This window comes from Macrobrachium rosenbergii, chromosome 42 (genome assembly GCF_040412425.1).
Source record: "Macrobrachium rosenbergii isolate ZJJX-2024 chromosome 42, ASM4041242v1, whole genome shotgun sequence".
In the NCBI taxonomy this organism is placed as follows: Eukaryota; Metazoa; Arthropoda; class Malacostraca; order Decapoda; family Palaemonidae; genus Macrobrachium; species Macrobrachium rosenbergii.
The window spans coordinates 54899073-54916141 of NC_089782.1; the positions used below are offsets into that span (position 1 = coordinate 54899073).

The following is a 17069-nucleotide window of genomic DNA, read 5'->3' on the forward strand; positions in this document are numbered from 1 at the left end:
TACCGTCTTCTGTTGCCTTTCTACACAAGTTGGTAGTTTTTCTCGCTCCTCCATATCAGACCCAGGGGCCGCTACGGTGAGGCGTGCTGTCTCTTTGGGAAAAATCGATATCTAGGCTTTTCCCTCTGTATTTGTCTGTTTCGCTAGGGTTTCACAAGCATTGCTCACCCCAAGTTACAGACAAATGCTGGAAGACTTTGCCTCTTGCCTGACCTGATAGCTGAGGCATCAAGAAGACTTCTGCTTGACCCAACCTCCTGTAGCAGCTACGTAAGAATCGGTTCTTCAGGCAGTACATCCTGTGTGTTCAGGACTGGGAGACTTTCCAGCTTTCCTTGCAAGTATAGGCTTTCTCACAGAGCGGCAATGGATATAGCTGGATATCTCTTGAAGTCCTGTGCAACACTGTCCCAGGGACTGGAGCCGTCTTTGCTGGTGGGTGTCACTGACAGAACTTCTTGTCGGGTTTGAGTCGCTCTTCAAGTCTGGACTTCCTCATCTTCTCCGCCGAGGGTTGTTTTTCTCCCTTTCATTTATGAAGAACGTAGGCCCTTGCAACCTAGTCTTCTATCTGAAGTAGCCTTCTTCTCCTCAGTCAAGACTTAGCTAAGGACAAGAAGCTTCTTCGGTCGTGCTTTCCCAGGGAACTGTTCCCTGGGTAGCATGTGACTCTCATTTAAGGTTCCTGTCCCGTGCTCTGCACGCGCCCTAATGAGAGTTGTCGGATAGAGCTGTACCCTCGTAGGACCATCTCTCAACTTGCTCTGGTCTTGGCATAGAAGATGGAAGAACAGGGATGGGAAGCAATACCTTGACTCCTTCTCGGATGTCATAAGTGGACTCTGAATCCATCGGCATCTATTGTCGGGTTCGAGTCTTTCTTGTTCCCCTCCTCCTTGGACTTTGTGTCAGTGATCCAGATCATTTGTTACTCTGTCCTATTAGGGAGCCGTGGTACTTTCCGAAAAGGCTCAACATTTCTAACCTGGATGTCATCGACGTTTTCACTAGTACTCTCTCTCCCAAGGAAGAAGTGTCTAAGGACACATCTTCCTCCTGGCTTCGTGAAGTGATCGAAGGAGGTACTCGGCAGCTGGCAACGACGATACTGGTACTTTCCACCCGAGAGCACACAAAGTCAATGGCTTGGTCCATCCCTCACATTCTGGAAGTTTCTGTCTGTCTGGAAGCAAGACGTGGCCTCATAGACCACACTCTTGTCTTTCTGTGGTCTTGCCACAGGCCCTTGGAACCTTTTTTCCTTGGCCCTTTGGTGGCTGCTCAACAAGTTGTGTTTTCTTACCTGGCTCCTTCAAGAGGACGTGTAGCATCTCGCCTAAGGTGTTGGTTCTGGAAGTGAGAAGGATACCGAGAGTGACTGGCCTCTTCCTCCTCCTTCCCTGTCCTCCTACTTCTCCTTCGGGATGAGAATAGGACTCGAACCAATAATTGCTGGATCTGGCACTGATGTGATAAGACTACACATCGAGCACCCGATCCATTTTTCTTTTAGAATCTTAAAGCAATTCCGCTCCTTCCACAAGCAAGGGGAGGAGGGAGAGACTGGCAATAAGGGAACCCTATCTCGGCTTTTCCTCACTGCCTCCAACTCTAGATCCTTCCAGCCTATTTTGTAGGAGTTACGTTTCCTCACTCATGCGAAAAGGTCCAGTATCTGACATTTGATCTTGCAGTTCCTACACTCCGATCAATGTGTCAGAGGTACGGTACTCCTCCTCGATCTTTTGACCAGGAGGAGTAGCCCAGGTGCACAGAATTCCAGTCAGTTCAGGAGACTCACTCAGATTCCTCCCTCCAACCAGTGAGTCTTCCTAATGTATAGGACCGACGGTTTGTATATCTTGTCAGAACAAATCACAGTTTTTGAAAGTAAATTATATTTTTCCTACCTGTACAAACCTGAGATCCTTTACATTACATATTATGCCTGCCTCATGCCACCCCTCAATCTGAACCTGGACTGAAAGGCAACTGGAATGTTTACATATGGGCAGGCAAGTATTCCCGCCTACCTGACGGTAGTTACTGCCTAACCACCTTGCTCAAGAATTTAATGGCCGTTACCAGCCTACGCTGAAAGTAATTCCTAATGTAAAGGACCTCAGGTTTGTATAGTTTTGAAAAATACAATTTACTTTCAAAAATTATGATTTTTCAAGAAAAACATTCCATAAAATGCAAAAATATACTTGATCAAAATGATTGTAATTCAACTTGTGAATTTTATCAATAAATAAGACTATAAAATACATTTCATCATATCGATCTTGGAGAGGGTTGTTTTTTATTGTTACAGATGACGTCATGAGTTTGCAGTCATAAATCTGAGGACGGTCCGGGAATAGGATTCACAACAGACTGTTTTGGGATTTTTTATGTCACTATATTAATTAAAGTTAAAATTATTGTTGAATTCATGTTTTCATGAAGAAATAATTATATAAAGCAAATTATTGAGTAATTTTTGCCATCAGCAGTCAAATAATCATGATGATCACGATCGTGGCAACGTTCAAACTTATTGCCATTACGACGTATGTCTAGAAATAAAACAGAAGTAGAGGGCTGTCATTGGCTAGCAGATCTCCATGGCAACCAGCCAGCCCATCAGGTTTTAGCTGTATTCTGTTTTCGAAAGAACTTTTGCTCAGAGAAGCTGATGATGATATAAGTGCGTGTGTTCTAAATACAAAATGTAGGTTTTAATAGTGTATGTATTTTACTGGTTACATGAAGAATAGAATGAATTCCTTCTTGTTACTTTGAGTGCAAAATTGTTGGTTCAGAGATTCTTCAGCAACAACAAAATATAGTACAGTATATAAATTTTTTTTTGCTTCAGAGAAGACATTTACTAAAGCTGTGATTACATACCTTTTAAAACTAATTCTTCTCTTTAATCTCTCGAGGATAGAATTACGCTGCATAGAGGGAACTGGAAATTCTCTCTCTCTCTCTCTCTCTCTCTCTCTCTCTCTCTCTCTCTCTCTCTCTCTCTCTCTCTCTCTCATATATATGTCATTTGCTACGTAAACAAGTATTGTTCAGTAACTCGGCTTTTGTCTTCTTAAAGTTTACCCTTGTCATGTCTTTTCTTTCCTAAAAAACATACAAAGCATTGTACTGTAGCTAGCAGTCAGGCAGCAGATAGGTAAAACTGTTAATGCTCAGTGATTGGCTACGGTACTTCCTACTGTTCCAGACAGTAGCGTTTCTTAATGACGTTATGTACCGTGCGCAAGTTAAAGTGGTTACAAGTTAAAAGCATTTTAGTTCAGTATAGTATAAATACAGAACAGTATACATATATAAAATAAAAATAGAAATGAAAAGTTTTTTATGTACCTTTGGTAAATAAAACGGAAAACGGTACACGACGAGCGGGGGAACAGTAGCTATCTTAAACCGTGGTCAAACATTATGCATTTTAAATCGGCTGACCCTCTTCGGTGTCCGTCTTACCCGATATCCGGGTTAATGAGGTCAGGCTTAATGAGGGTCGACCGTGCAATAATATTATAACTCTAATGTTGTTATAAAATTCATATATGATACATATTTTAAACAAAGAAATATCTTTCCCTAATCTTTTGAGAAGGCAAAGCTGTCAGACATGTCACTTGAACATGACAAGATGGGGGAGCGTCGCTGATTAGCGGGTCAAAGGTTTCTTACGTAATTCTCTCTCTCTCGTTCGTAGTTAGCGCAACCTACATATTACTGTTTCTCTGTATGTCTTTACCTGTACAGTAGATAATTTTAAATTGATCTAATTTTACCTGTACCGTCTACAAACTGTAAATGCGCCATTCTAAAACATAGAGACATAGAGCATTTCAGAACAAAGAGAAAGAGACTATAATAAAGAGTTTTTAAAAACGAGGTTGAGAAGACTTCTAAAAATAGATTGGTGGAATGGGGAGAGAGAAATAGTATACTAATCTTCACACACTCCAATATATTTACGTCAGCCATTTATTTCTTTTTTTAAGAGTAATGTATTAAGCTAACTTTTAAATAAAATTACAGTAACTTTAATTTCATTTTAAAAGTTAGTTTAATATTGTACTGAATTTCCATCTTTTGATATCTAACGTAAGAATAACTTCTTTCTCATGTTTTTGTCTTTGTAATATTATAATTCATAAATAATTTAATCAGCGCAAGTTCACGGCAGCCAATGCCCGAGTACTCGGGGCCAGTCCCTGGGGAGCTGAGTGCTTGGGTATGCTTGAGGGAATGTCTCTGCTCTCCTCGGGACAGTGCTTTGCCAAGGCGTAAGCACTCTCCTAGACCTGTGCCGCCATCACCATCATGCGTTAGAAGTCCTACTACAAAGGCCTACGCCCCGGATTCTGTTCTTGGACCAACTCAGTCGTATGCTCAAGTAGGTGAGGAGGGATCTCAGGAGTCTGCCGAGGTTCTCCCTCCTCCAGGGAGAGTAAAACGGGAGGACCACACCTTGGAAGAACTCAAGGGTCCTCTTCTCCGGGATGTGGACACCCCTGAGATACAGAGGACCATAGGTCACCTCACCGATTCATCAGCACAGTGATGTCGAGGGAGGGGCCATGGCCTCTTCTGTCGCACTTCGAATCTTTCTGGGATCCGAATTAGGAACCAAAGGCTTCGATGGAGTTGCCATGTTCTGCCTTTTCTGAAAAGGTATTCTATCGAGTAAATGTCTTGATCTTTGGGCAGGAGAATTCACTCCAATCGAACTGTTCGGAGAAGCTCCCCACACCCTCAAAGAAGCACTTCTACACGCCTTCAAGTTGACCCAGACCTGGTTCGTGTAGATTCGGGTCTTTCATTGCAGCAGCTACTGTGGAAGGGATCTCCCTCTCGCAGCAAGAAGCAGCGAGTCTGGAGGCCACCGCTATGGCAACGCTCCACCCCTGGAGAGGACTCCATGCTCAGAGGATGGAATCTGTTTGTTTGGGATTTTTCTGAATTTTGAAACAAGATTCAAAATGGCCGGTCACATACTTGTCTTCCTGTTATCTTTGAAGAACTTCTGTAGGGACTTCTGCGAGATACTCAGTTTGGTTGACTGCTACAGCACTGTCTGGAAGGTACTCAACACCACATGTTTAGATGTTGACAACTCTTTGGTTAGTACTAACAGAGCTAAAGAGAAGTTTTTCGAGTACACCTTCTTGCTCTGTAAGTTTATCTGTGGGCATTTTCTCTTCCAGTGTGGAAGGAGAGTTGCAGCCCAGATGAGAGCTCATAATGGAAGGCCATCACCCTATAATTTGCTCTTAATAGGAACCTTTTGGCTTTCAGGTATTATGTGTTGAGAGGTTATCAGGTATGATCACCTGCACATTGTTTTACCTGCAGAATGTTGTCCACTAGCCTTTAAACACACTTCCCATGGACTGGTTATGGCTGCTCAATGGGTTGGTTAGCTAGCTCAGCTCTCTTTGGGACAGGTAGTATCTTGTCTAGGTATCCGGTTGGCAGGAGACAGGTTAGTAGTGACTGGTTCTCTCTCTCTCTCTCTCTCTCTCTCTCTCGTTCTCCAGTAAACGGAGAGCCAGAGTGCCATTCCATTTACGAGCTGGATGGATGTGGGTGCAGATTAGCTATCTGACTGAGCACCAGCCTTTTCATTGGCAATGAAGGGATGCAAGTTCCCCTCCTCTCTTGGCAAGGGCAGAGGAGGACAGAAAGTAAAGCAAGCTCATTGATCATATTTACCAGTTTTATTCTCTTACACTTCAGTTGCTTTCATACAGTCTAGAGTAATGAAGTACAAACCCTTTACTCAATTGTCCTGAAGTCTAGCACCTGCTACACCCCAAATGTGCAGTATGCTAGAGGTGTGGAGTTCCTTCCTCTGCTCCTAGCATTCCTTCCTCTGCCCCTAGCAGACCAGGAAGGTAACTCCGTAGGTTGGGTGAACCTGTCAGTCAGTTCAGAGAGTACCAAGATTCTTCCCACCAGTGGGTAAGTCTCCTGTGTAAATTTTAGAAGGAAGGTTTGTATTTGTGTGGGAATGAATAGCAGATTTTATAAGTAATTTGCACTTTCCCTAACATACAAACTTGAAGTTCTTTACATTTACGGCCCACCTCAGCCACCCCTCACTCTGGTACCCGGGCCAGAGGGCAAAGTGGAGTGCAGACTGACAGGTTGGCGAGGCTTCCCCCTCCCTGTCAGTAGTTGACTAACATGTCAAGTTTGAATGGCCATTCCAGCTTGCATTTGCAACCAAAATTGCTATGTAAAGAACTTCTGGTTTGTAAGTTAGGAAAAATATAAATTATGTACTTTTAAAATTTACTCTTACGTCATTCTCATTTATGTTTTTACTGTATTTTTTCATTTATTTTTTCAACCCAAAAGATAAACGTAGTCGTGTGTGTATGGTATGTAAGTATGCACACAATCATTCACTGGCGTCAGTGAATTTACTAGAGCTTGTTTTGTTTTGTATTGTTACACTTATGATTTTTGACATTTTATGAAAGGATATGTACAATAAGGTACTGTGTAGAGAGAGAGAGAGAGTGGTATAGTTTACATTGAAACCTTTGCAGTTACAAATTTCTTTATTTATATTTTACACTATTCTAATATTTGTTCCTACACACATGCAAACTGAAGGTTTTTACATAGGATTTAGCTTGCATGAGCAAGCAGGAACCGCTGTTAAGTTTTCAGACAAGGTCGTTAACTACTGACGGTAGGGGGGAAGCCCTGCCCACTTGTTAGTCTGCACTCCACTTTGCTTTTGGATGCCATCAAGCGAAGACGTCTGCCGAGCTCTCTGCCCGACTGCCATTTGCTCTTCTTGCTTTTGTTGTTTGTTTGTTTGTGTGCTTATATGGTTGAAACTGATTTCCCTTAGGCATTCCTGGGGAAAAGACAAACCCTGTAATCAGTTCCTCTCATCAATTGAGGTGGAAACTCACACTTTGTGTGTCATGTCATAGGCATGATTGTAATCAATCAAAACCTTGTTCGGGGTGTCTGGTCTAGCCTTTTGAAGAATGGGTAAAGCTTGCCAGGAAGAAGATGGTTTCTCTGGTGTCATTGGATTGCAATACTCCACCGGTTACACCAAAGATTCTTTCAGGTTCTTTCTTAACCCCTGCCAAACTTCTGCCTATTGTTACCACTCCTGAGGGAGCAGTTTCCCCTTTACCAACTCCTGCTGCTTCGTCAGTGGAGAGCCACCGAAGGGGGAGATGACCAGCTCCATTCCTCCCATCAGTATCTCTTTTCTCGGAGTTGTCTTTGGACTTCTTAGGTCTCTTGGGAGAGGCAAGTATGTCTGTTGTAATTGATCACTTGAAGGCTGTACAAGGCCTTACAGTTACTGCTGCTTCCCCCTTGATGACGTGAGGGGTTTAGGGATCCACTGCAGGGAGCATGTGCTCCTTTATACCTACTCTCTCTGCTGTGGGACATATAACTCCTTTACTCCTCCTCCTATAAATTTTCCCCTTCCCTTCTTGTTCTTTTGTTGATAACTTTGTCATGGTATTGGTTTATGAAATTCACCGCTCTTTTAATTTTTTACGGCATGCCCCTCCATTTGATGGAGGAGTGGAAATTTTTAGAAACCATTCAGTGCTGGGTCAAATCTCGATGGACTGACACTCTTGCACTGAAGGTATGGTGCGGTGAGGATCCAGTTCAGTTACCAGAACTATTGTTCCTCCCAGTTGGGCTTCCTGGTGAGAGAGACCTCATCCTGAACAAAATTAATAATAATCATTGCATGGTGCTTGTCGTTACCCCCAGTTGGGCTGGTGAGAGAACAAAATTAATAATAATCATTGCATGGTAACTTGCTTGAATCTCCCTTCAATGGCCTACCCCCAGTTGGGCTTCCCAGTGAGAGGACCTCATCCTGAACAAAATTAATAATAATCATTGCATGGTGAATCTCCCTTCAACTTCTGGCATTACTGTTACCCCCCCAGTTGGGCTTCCCTGGTGAGAGGGACCTCATCCTGAACAAAATTAGTAATAATCATTGCATGGTAACTTGCTTGAATCTCCCTTCAACCATTACCCCCAGTTGGGCTTCCTGGGACCTCATCCTGAACAAAATTAATAATAATCATTGCATGGTAACTGCTTGAATCTCCCTTCAACTTCTGGCACTGTTACCCCCAGGTATGGTGAGGTGAACAAAATTAATATAATCCAGGTAACTTGCTTGAATCCTTCAACTGGCATTAGTTACCCCCAGAGAGGGACCACTGAACAAAATTAATAATAATCATTGCATGGTATTGTTCCTCCCCAGTTACCCCCAGTTGGGCTTCCTGGTGAGAGGGACCTCATCCTGAACAAAATTAATAATAATCATTGCACTTGAATCTCCTTCAATACTGACCCCCCCACTGGTGAGAGGGACCTCATCCTGAACAAAATTAATAATAATCATTGCATGGTAACTTGCTTGAATCTCCCTTCAACTTCTGGCATTACTGTTACCCCCCCAGTTGGGCTTCCCTGGTGAGAGAGGACCTCATCCTGAACAAAATTAATAATAATCGTTGCATGGTAACTTGTTTGAATCTCCCTTCAACTTCTGGCATGGAAATGAACAATTCTCAGGATAATCCAAGTAATCAAAATCAAAATTAGCAAATTAATAAATAGATAAAAATTTAAGTGAATTATGAAAATCCAAGGAGAATTGTATTAGGGTGGTAATTTATTGCATCTCCTCTTGAACTTTTGAAGTTCCAGTTGCACAACATGCTGAGGGAGACTGCTCCACAGTCCAGTGGTATGAGGAATATAGGACCTCTGGAACTGAGAAATTTAACAGGAAGGTATATTTACTGCATATTGGTGCTGCTGTTCAGCAAATCTGGTTGCTCTCAGCAGAAAAAGGGGATTAGGGATCAATTGTGAATGTGACTAATCTCTGTTAAAATACAACTTATGAAAAATTGACAAACAGACCATCCGTTGATGGTCCAAGTCATAACTGCTAATATTAGGAAACAGAAACCTACCATCATGAACCACTCTTATCTAAAAGAGATAAATATCTGGCAGAAGCAGGATTCCACACTGGAGAACAGCATCTTAGTAAAGGAAGGAAAAATGCCCTAAAGCAGGTTGCATTAATTTCATCACTGTTATAAATACTTGAGGCCTAACGTAGAACACCTAACTTTCATGCAGCATTTGCTGATATTTTCATTAGATGTTTCTCAAAGGTAGGATGTGAGTCAAAAGTTACACCAAGAATAGGTAAAGCTTCAGACTCATTCAGCGAAGTCCCATCCACCTGAAGAGGAGAATGGGGTGGAACTTCATATGAGATGTGCTAATCAATAATGTTTTCATTTACTGGAGTTCAGCCGCATACCCAGCCAACTACACCATTCACTAATCTGGTTCCTGTCTAGATTGAGACGAGGGGCAGCTTCATTTCTCTTGTTTTTCAGGCCAAGAACTATATCGCTGGTATGCCTGTGTGTATGTGTGTGTTTACATCTACATGTATTTCATCCATGTTGATGTAATTGTCTCTACATAGTGTGTGTGATTCTTAGCGCTGTATCATAAGTTGCCTTTTTGTGTGTGTGTGTGTGTGTGTGCTTTGCATGATTTACTCTACAGTATTTCATTAAGCTCAGTTGACCTTAAGTATGATTATCACACATAACATAACAGTACACAAGAAAATATTGTATCACTTGATATTTCATCTATAATTAAAGATATTTAAAATGCAAATTTGTATATGTTGCAGCACTTGTGCCATTTATAACTTACAGTCTTGATGCCACCAACAAAAGCGAAGGTGTGTGTGTATGTACATATGTACTCTACACACGTGACTGTGTTTATCTTTTGGGTTGTAAAAATAAAAAGTGAGAAAATCAGTAAAAATAAAAATGAGAATAGCATAAAATAGAAATAAAAAGGGTGTGTGTGCGTGCATGTGCGCTACAGGCCTCAACACAAGTGATACCTCAGTTGTTGTTTCTCTCTCTCTCTCTCTCTCTCTCTCTCTCTCTCTCTCTCTCTCTCTCTCTATACCATCTCTCTTCCTGTTTTTATTTTTTTTTTTTTTCTTCATGGTAGATTTATTTCATTACATGTTACAGTACAGTACTGTACATGTCCAGCAATAAAATGTGGAAAAATCATAGACATAAAAGCACAAAACAAAACAAGCTCCAGTAAGTCAGATGCCTACCTAGCCCTCATCATCCCCACCCCTCCCAGCCAGGGAAACTGCTCCCCAGCTCCACCCACCCTCTAAGACAACCCTTTCTCAAAGTGAGTTCCTCTACACAGCCTTACTGCCCCTCCTCTCCAATGGTGCCTCACCATGTGACCCTACCATCCCCACCCCCCAAACCCTTTCTCAATCTCTTCGTGAGTAAGTAATGTTACCAACGTTTTCCTTGCAGTTTTGCCAGCCATCAGAGAACTTTTTTTTTTTTTTTTTTTTTATTTATATATATATATATATATATATATATATATATATATATATATATATATATATATATATATATATATATATATATATATATATATATATATATATATATATATATATATATATATATATATATATATATATATATATATACAGTATATGTATATATATCTATATGTATATCTATATGTATATATATCTATATGTATATATATATATATATATATATATATATATATATATATATATATATATATATATATATATATATATATATATATATATATATATATATATATATATATCTCTCTTTGGTCCTTGGTTGGTCCCTGGTTCAAGTGTGTCAGATAACATTCGAGTTCCAGATAAGGAAGGTCCGGATGATTGAGTGATTACTTAATTTCCAAAATCAAATAAACCTCATTTTGAGAAACTACTGAATATCTGAATATTTTTTGTAAATTTAATGTTGGTTAGATAGTTGAACTTGGTGCTGTAGAATCCAGCATTAGTTTCATTGCTTATGTCACATCCAGATAAATACTGTAAGTACAATACTGTGAAGATACTTAGTGATGTAAAGATTTATTTTTATAACCTTGGAATAATGTTAAACTTTATGAAAAAACCTTTAGTATTGTTTTGATGACAGATTTATTGAAGAGTACTGGTTAGGCATCTGCAAATTGTAGAAAGTTTAAGCAAGACATGCAAATTATTTTGTGAATCAGTAGTTCTGCAGTAGTATAGTCTAATGAACACATTTGTCATCCAGGCCTAACAGAAAATAGCCTATCTAATATGTCAATAAAGGCTATTTATGCCTTCTGCAGTGAGAGGTAATCATCAAATGTTGTTACTGCCTTTAACCTTCAAAGTATAGGTACAGTACTGTACTATATACTGCAACTTTACTAAGGTATTTGAAGTGGTTGTAATGAGGTATTATTTTTCTTGTTCTCAGGTGGTCCCGTTGTGGAGGTTCTTGGGGATGAGATGACCAGGATCATCTGGGATCTGATCAAGCAGAAACTCGTGCTCCCCTTCCTTGACATTGAACTTCACACCTTTGATCTTGGGATCGAGAACCGTGATGCCACAGATGACCAGGTCACTGTAGACTGTGCTCATGCCATCAGAAAGTACAATGTTGGTATCAAGTGTGCCACCATTACCCCAGATGAGAAAAGAGTAGAAGGTAAAGCTTCATCTTTATTGGACCGTAATACAGTAGTGTATAAGTTTTCTTTCAGGATTTGCAAATACACAGATACAAACCTTCGATCTTTACATTATGGTACCCCCAGGATGTGGGACCACCTTGACATTGTTAGGGGCTCTTGAGCCCCAGGAATCTGTTCCCGGCTTTGAGTCCAAGAGTCTCATGTATCAGTATATATTTCTTTGGATTAATTTTTGTGGAATTTTCCACTTGCTAAAGTTTATTGGACCTGATAAATAGGAAAATGTATCATAACTCGGAATGGGTTTATATCCGAAGCTAAATAGTGGGGACTGTAGTAGGACCATCAACTACCTGGTAATGTTTGGATCTGAGAGTTATCAGATTGATAGCTCAAGGGCAGAACTATTCTTTAGGGCTGGGCCACGGATTCCAGGGGGTCTGGTTCTGAGGAAGGACTCGCGGCATTCCATCCAGTTTGCCCGTGATTCGATTAGCCGAGGGTGGGGACGATTGTATTCTTGTAATACTCTTAGCAAGTGGGGTTGGCTTACGCTTGGGCGACCCTAATCATGTTGTGCCATCCCCTGTGGGGTAGGGTAGGGGGCAGACATTTGGGAGTAGGTTGTCACTTTTGCCATTGGTAGAAGAATAAATTCCATGAAAGGCTGATATCTTTTTTAGGTTTTCAGGGTTTTTTTTTTCTCTCCAATTTTTATTATTAGTCACTCTAAGGATTCAAGTACCCCTGAGCCCTTTGATGGTATTGTCCTGGCACCGTTGACGACCGCTGCTCCAGTACAGAGCAAATTTTCTAGCAGGAAATGGGCAATTCTATGGATAATCCAAATAATCAAAATCAGGGTGGTATTGAAACTTATACAGGCAGTCCCCTGTTTACATCAGGTTTTGGTTACGTTGTTCTGGACTTACAGTGCTATTAACCCTGATTTTTCAGCGCCGTTACCCAGACTTGCAGTGCTGTAAGTGCTATTTATTCCCATTATAATTATGATGCTTTGGGTTACGGCGATTTTCAGCTTACGGTGTGCCACTGGGGATGGAACCCCTGCTATAAACCAGGGACGCCTGTACCATATAAAGCACCCAAAAAGAGTAAATACTGACATGACAACCTTGACTCACTTCGACTCCCTCTTTGGGAGTGGAAGTTGGTCAAGGTGTCTAACCCTGGAAACAGAACAGTAAATTTCAGCCTTAAAGTTAGAAAACTACTTGTTAAAAAGATATCCAACAACAGAATTGTCATTCAACAAATAAAAGAAAGGACATGGCTTATAGAAGCCACAACAAAAAACCAGTCCAAAGACTATTTATCCATAAAAAGTATTGATAATATAAGTGTAATTATAAAAAAACATGACACTATGAACAGCATTCGGGGTACCATTGAACTTCCTGAAAATAACAAGCTGGTCGAGAAGAATATGCTATTGGACCCCTCTTAAAATGGGACATTCCAAAGTCCAACATTGTGAGGTATATATAATACCAACTAAACAGAATAATAGAATATTAAGAATTGCAAAAATAAAATTGAAGGTCAAGATCTACCTCAAAAAATAAACATTTTGGGCCAAAATAGAGAACTGAAACCTTATGTTCCAAAACCACTACAATGTCAAAATTGTAGTAAATATAGGCACACGAAGAAGAACTGTTGAAATGAACCTATCTGTGTTTATTGTAGTTCTGATGAACATAACACACAATGGAAGTGTAGTGACCCAAAGCTTAAACTATGGGCAAGATCATTACTCAAGGTCCAAAGAATGTATCTACTATGTATACAATACAGAATTGAAAATGTTACAAGAAAGAACAGGGATGTCTGTAAAAGAGGCTAAGTTGGAATCACAAATGAGAGGAATTCAAGATCTGTCTAAGAAACATAAATATTCTTCAATAACAAGAGCCAATAATGAAACAAAAACACATACAGATAGAAGTAACAGGGCACAGAAAAGTAAATCTCAAGAAATTAGTGCTTTAGAAACAAAAACTAAAATGGTAAAGAATAAAGAAACAGGTACAAATGAGATGGATATATTTTATCCAGTTCATTTGAAATATTAATGCAAATAGGAACGCAGGAGAATGCTACTACAGAAGTAACAGAGGAAAGTCATGATGGATTGGAAATTAAAGATAAAAAGACCTTTGGAGAGAATGCTACCCAGAACAAAGAAACCAGCTATTATTAGAGAAACATTGGTTAAGCCAAGGACAAAGGATATGAAGAAAGAACAAAGACAAAAACAAGCTAAGATTATACCTTTGTCTTTTAAAATAATAGCAAAACCTATGGAAGCAGATATCCAAAACACCAAAGTAGTAGAAGAAATCCATACCATAGATAACAATGATTATGTCAGATGAGAAGAGATTGCACAATCTCCAATAATTGACACAAGAATTACACCATCTCCAACAATTGGTACAAGACAAGTGGAACAAGAAATACATGAAGATAAATGTGTTTCATTGAAGTGTGCAATAGTAACAAAAACATAAAATGGTTTAACAAACAGTATAAGAAATTTTATGAAATATAGAAAAAGGGAAACCACTGATTTGAGCACCCATGAAAAAGGTTGCATGCGCATTGAGCACTTAGTATATAATAAAGAAAAACAAATGAATGTCGTGGGTAAATTATTAGAAGAAATCTAAGTTGATAATACAAAAAAAAGAAAGCAAAACTATTTAACAAAATATTTTCAATAGCTATATTACACAATGGAACATAAATGGTCTACAGACCAGATTACACCTATGGGAAAAACAACGATTACTAAAAGAATATGAACCAATGATATGTTTACAACATGTCAACAATAGGTAAATACACCTTAGCATCTACTTCACAAGAGGAGGAAGGAAATATAGGTACAGCCATAGATGTACTGTACATAACAAAGTAGGTTATGACAAAGTACCTGTAAACAATACTGATTTACTAATAGGTATTAAAATTTGAATAAAAAGAACTATAATTATGTAAATTATAATTTATACAACCAGCATAATAAAAATTACGACACTGATGAACTTGAATCACTGAACAATGCCAAGGAACCTACATTAATAGTAGGTGATTTTAATGCTTACAACCCAATATGGGACTGTAATTGTACAAACTCAAACAGAGCAGGAAGTAAAATAGAAGAATTCATAGATTCAAACAAGTGCTGTATAGATGAAAACAAAATCAGCACATATTTTTCAAAAACACATGGAATGTTTTCCTCAGTAGACTTTACTTTATGTACAACAAACATAGTAGACAGATTGGATTGGAATACAGTTGATGACTTGCAAACCAATGATCAGTTCCCAGTATTAATTTCATTATTACAAAATAATCCCACCAAGCATATCCCTCAATATAACGTTTGTAAAGCAGATTGGGAACTATATGAGTTCCACACCAGGAATATCCCACCATTTGAATATATAAAAGATCATAGTGAAACAAATAGATTTCTTGTTGATTTATTTAGAAGTGCTGCTGATAAAGCAATACCAAAATCAGTATTTCATCCAACAAAACACAAAGTCCCATGGTGGTCTGAAAAACTAACAATTAAAAAAAATAAAACACCAAATTGGAAGACTATTTGATAATTTTAGCAAAAAGTTCATATTATTTTTAGTAAAAAGTTCAGTAAAATAAAACATTACTGATATAAGAAGAAAATTTACAAAAACTGACTATATTATTATTAGAAATTGAGACATTAAAATTTCTATATATAACAAAATATTTGCAAAATTTAAAGAAGTAATTCAGTGAAGAATCATTTCATGGAGGAAATATAAATCAGATCTCTCTACTAACACTCCCATACAAAAAATATAGGAAAAATTCAGGAAAATAAATGGTACCCATGTTAAACCACCTAGACATGCCATACTAAAAGATGGGAAAGGAATACTTATCTAAAAGAAATATGTAATGTAATAGAAGAAAACTTAGCACAAGTAAGTAGTGATAGTTTAGATGAACACTTCCATACTAAGAAAAATAGTATAGAGTGAGCAACAATAAATTAAATCCATAGAAGATATATATTATAATAGAAAATTTAATATTGAAGAGATGGATTATGCTCTCTTGGACAGCAATAATTCTGCCCCTGGAGGTGACAATATTTGTTTTGAAATGATCTGCCACTTAGCACCTTTGGCAAAGTGATACTTATTGGAGTTTTATAATCATTATGGCTTCGAAATTTATTTCCTGATGAATGGCGTAAAGCTATATAGTAATTATTCCTATCCAAACCCAGAAAGGATCCCAGTAATGTAAACAATTACAGATCAATTTTGTTAAGTTGCTTATGCAAATTGGTAGAGAAAATGGTAAATGCTTGACTAACATGGCACATTGTAGAAAATAAAATTTTGACTCCCACTCAGTTTGGTCACAGTGTGGCAGATCTACACTGGAGACACTGTCTAATGTAGAAGACCATATACGAAGAGGATCTGAATGAAAACAAACTACTATAGCCATCTTTTTTTGACATCAAAAAGGCATATGATATTACATGGAGATATGCAATATTAAAAACGCTACGTAAAAACAGCATCCATGGACATTTACCCAGGTTTATCCAAAAACTTTTTGACCAATCGCACTTTTCAAGCGAGAATTGATGACGTACTGTCAAGTACATTTCCACTTGAAAATGGTGTTCCCCAAGGAAGCACTAGTGGCACAAAGTTTACTTTAGCAATAAATGGTGATAGTAATAATCTAACTATTGGAATTAAAAGTAACTTGTATATGGATGATTTCACCATACAGTAGAACCTTGGTTCTCGCGAAGTCGTTCCAGAAGAAGTGTCGAGATTCGATTTTTGTCGAATTCTGAGTTAATTTCTCCCATAAGAAATAACTGAAAATGGATTAATCCATTCCTGACCACCAATCATTACCCCAACCTTGCCTTTTATACAAAACTTTACACAAATTACAATTAAATAGGTTCAGAGTTGAATAACTTACGTATTATCAGAAGCACTTTTACATTTTTAAATGCATACTGTATCAAAAAAAAGTTGGCCTATGACCAATGCGCCAGTATTACCATAGGCTAGGCTAAGTAGCCTTATAGGCACTACCAGAATGTACTGTAACAGGTACACATGAAAACTGTTGTTAATAATGATAACAGTGAAAAACAAGCCATATCACATGAAATTAATGATACAGTATTTATAAACCAAATTACTGTATGTCTGTTATCATAAAATTAAGAAAAATTTCCGAAATTACGTCGGAACTCGGCAGCCTGTGGCAGATATAAACAAACCAGAGCGCCGCCCTGGTGGTGTATCGCGGTACTAATTACATAAACATTTATGATAAGACATACAGTAATTCGGTTTATAAATACTGTA

The 17069-nt window shown here is 38.6% G+C and overlaps 1 protein-coding gene across 1 annotated transcript in view; it reads left to right on the forward strand.

The window, feature by feature from the left end:
* The window catches only part of Idh (isocitrate dehydrogenase [NADP] cytoplasmic), a 92672-nt gene that overhangs the window by 9921 nt on the left and 65682 nt on the right, over window positions 1–17069 (forward strand). The window contains exon 2 of the mRNA XM_067086503.1: window positions 11421–11654. Coding sequence (XP_066942604.1) covers window positions 11421–11654 — 234 coding nt within the window. The remainder of the gene's footprint in view (window positions 1–11420; window positions 11655–17069) is intronic.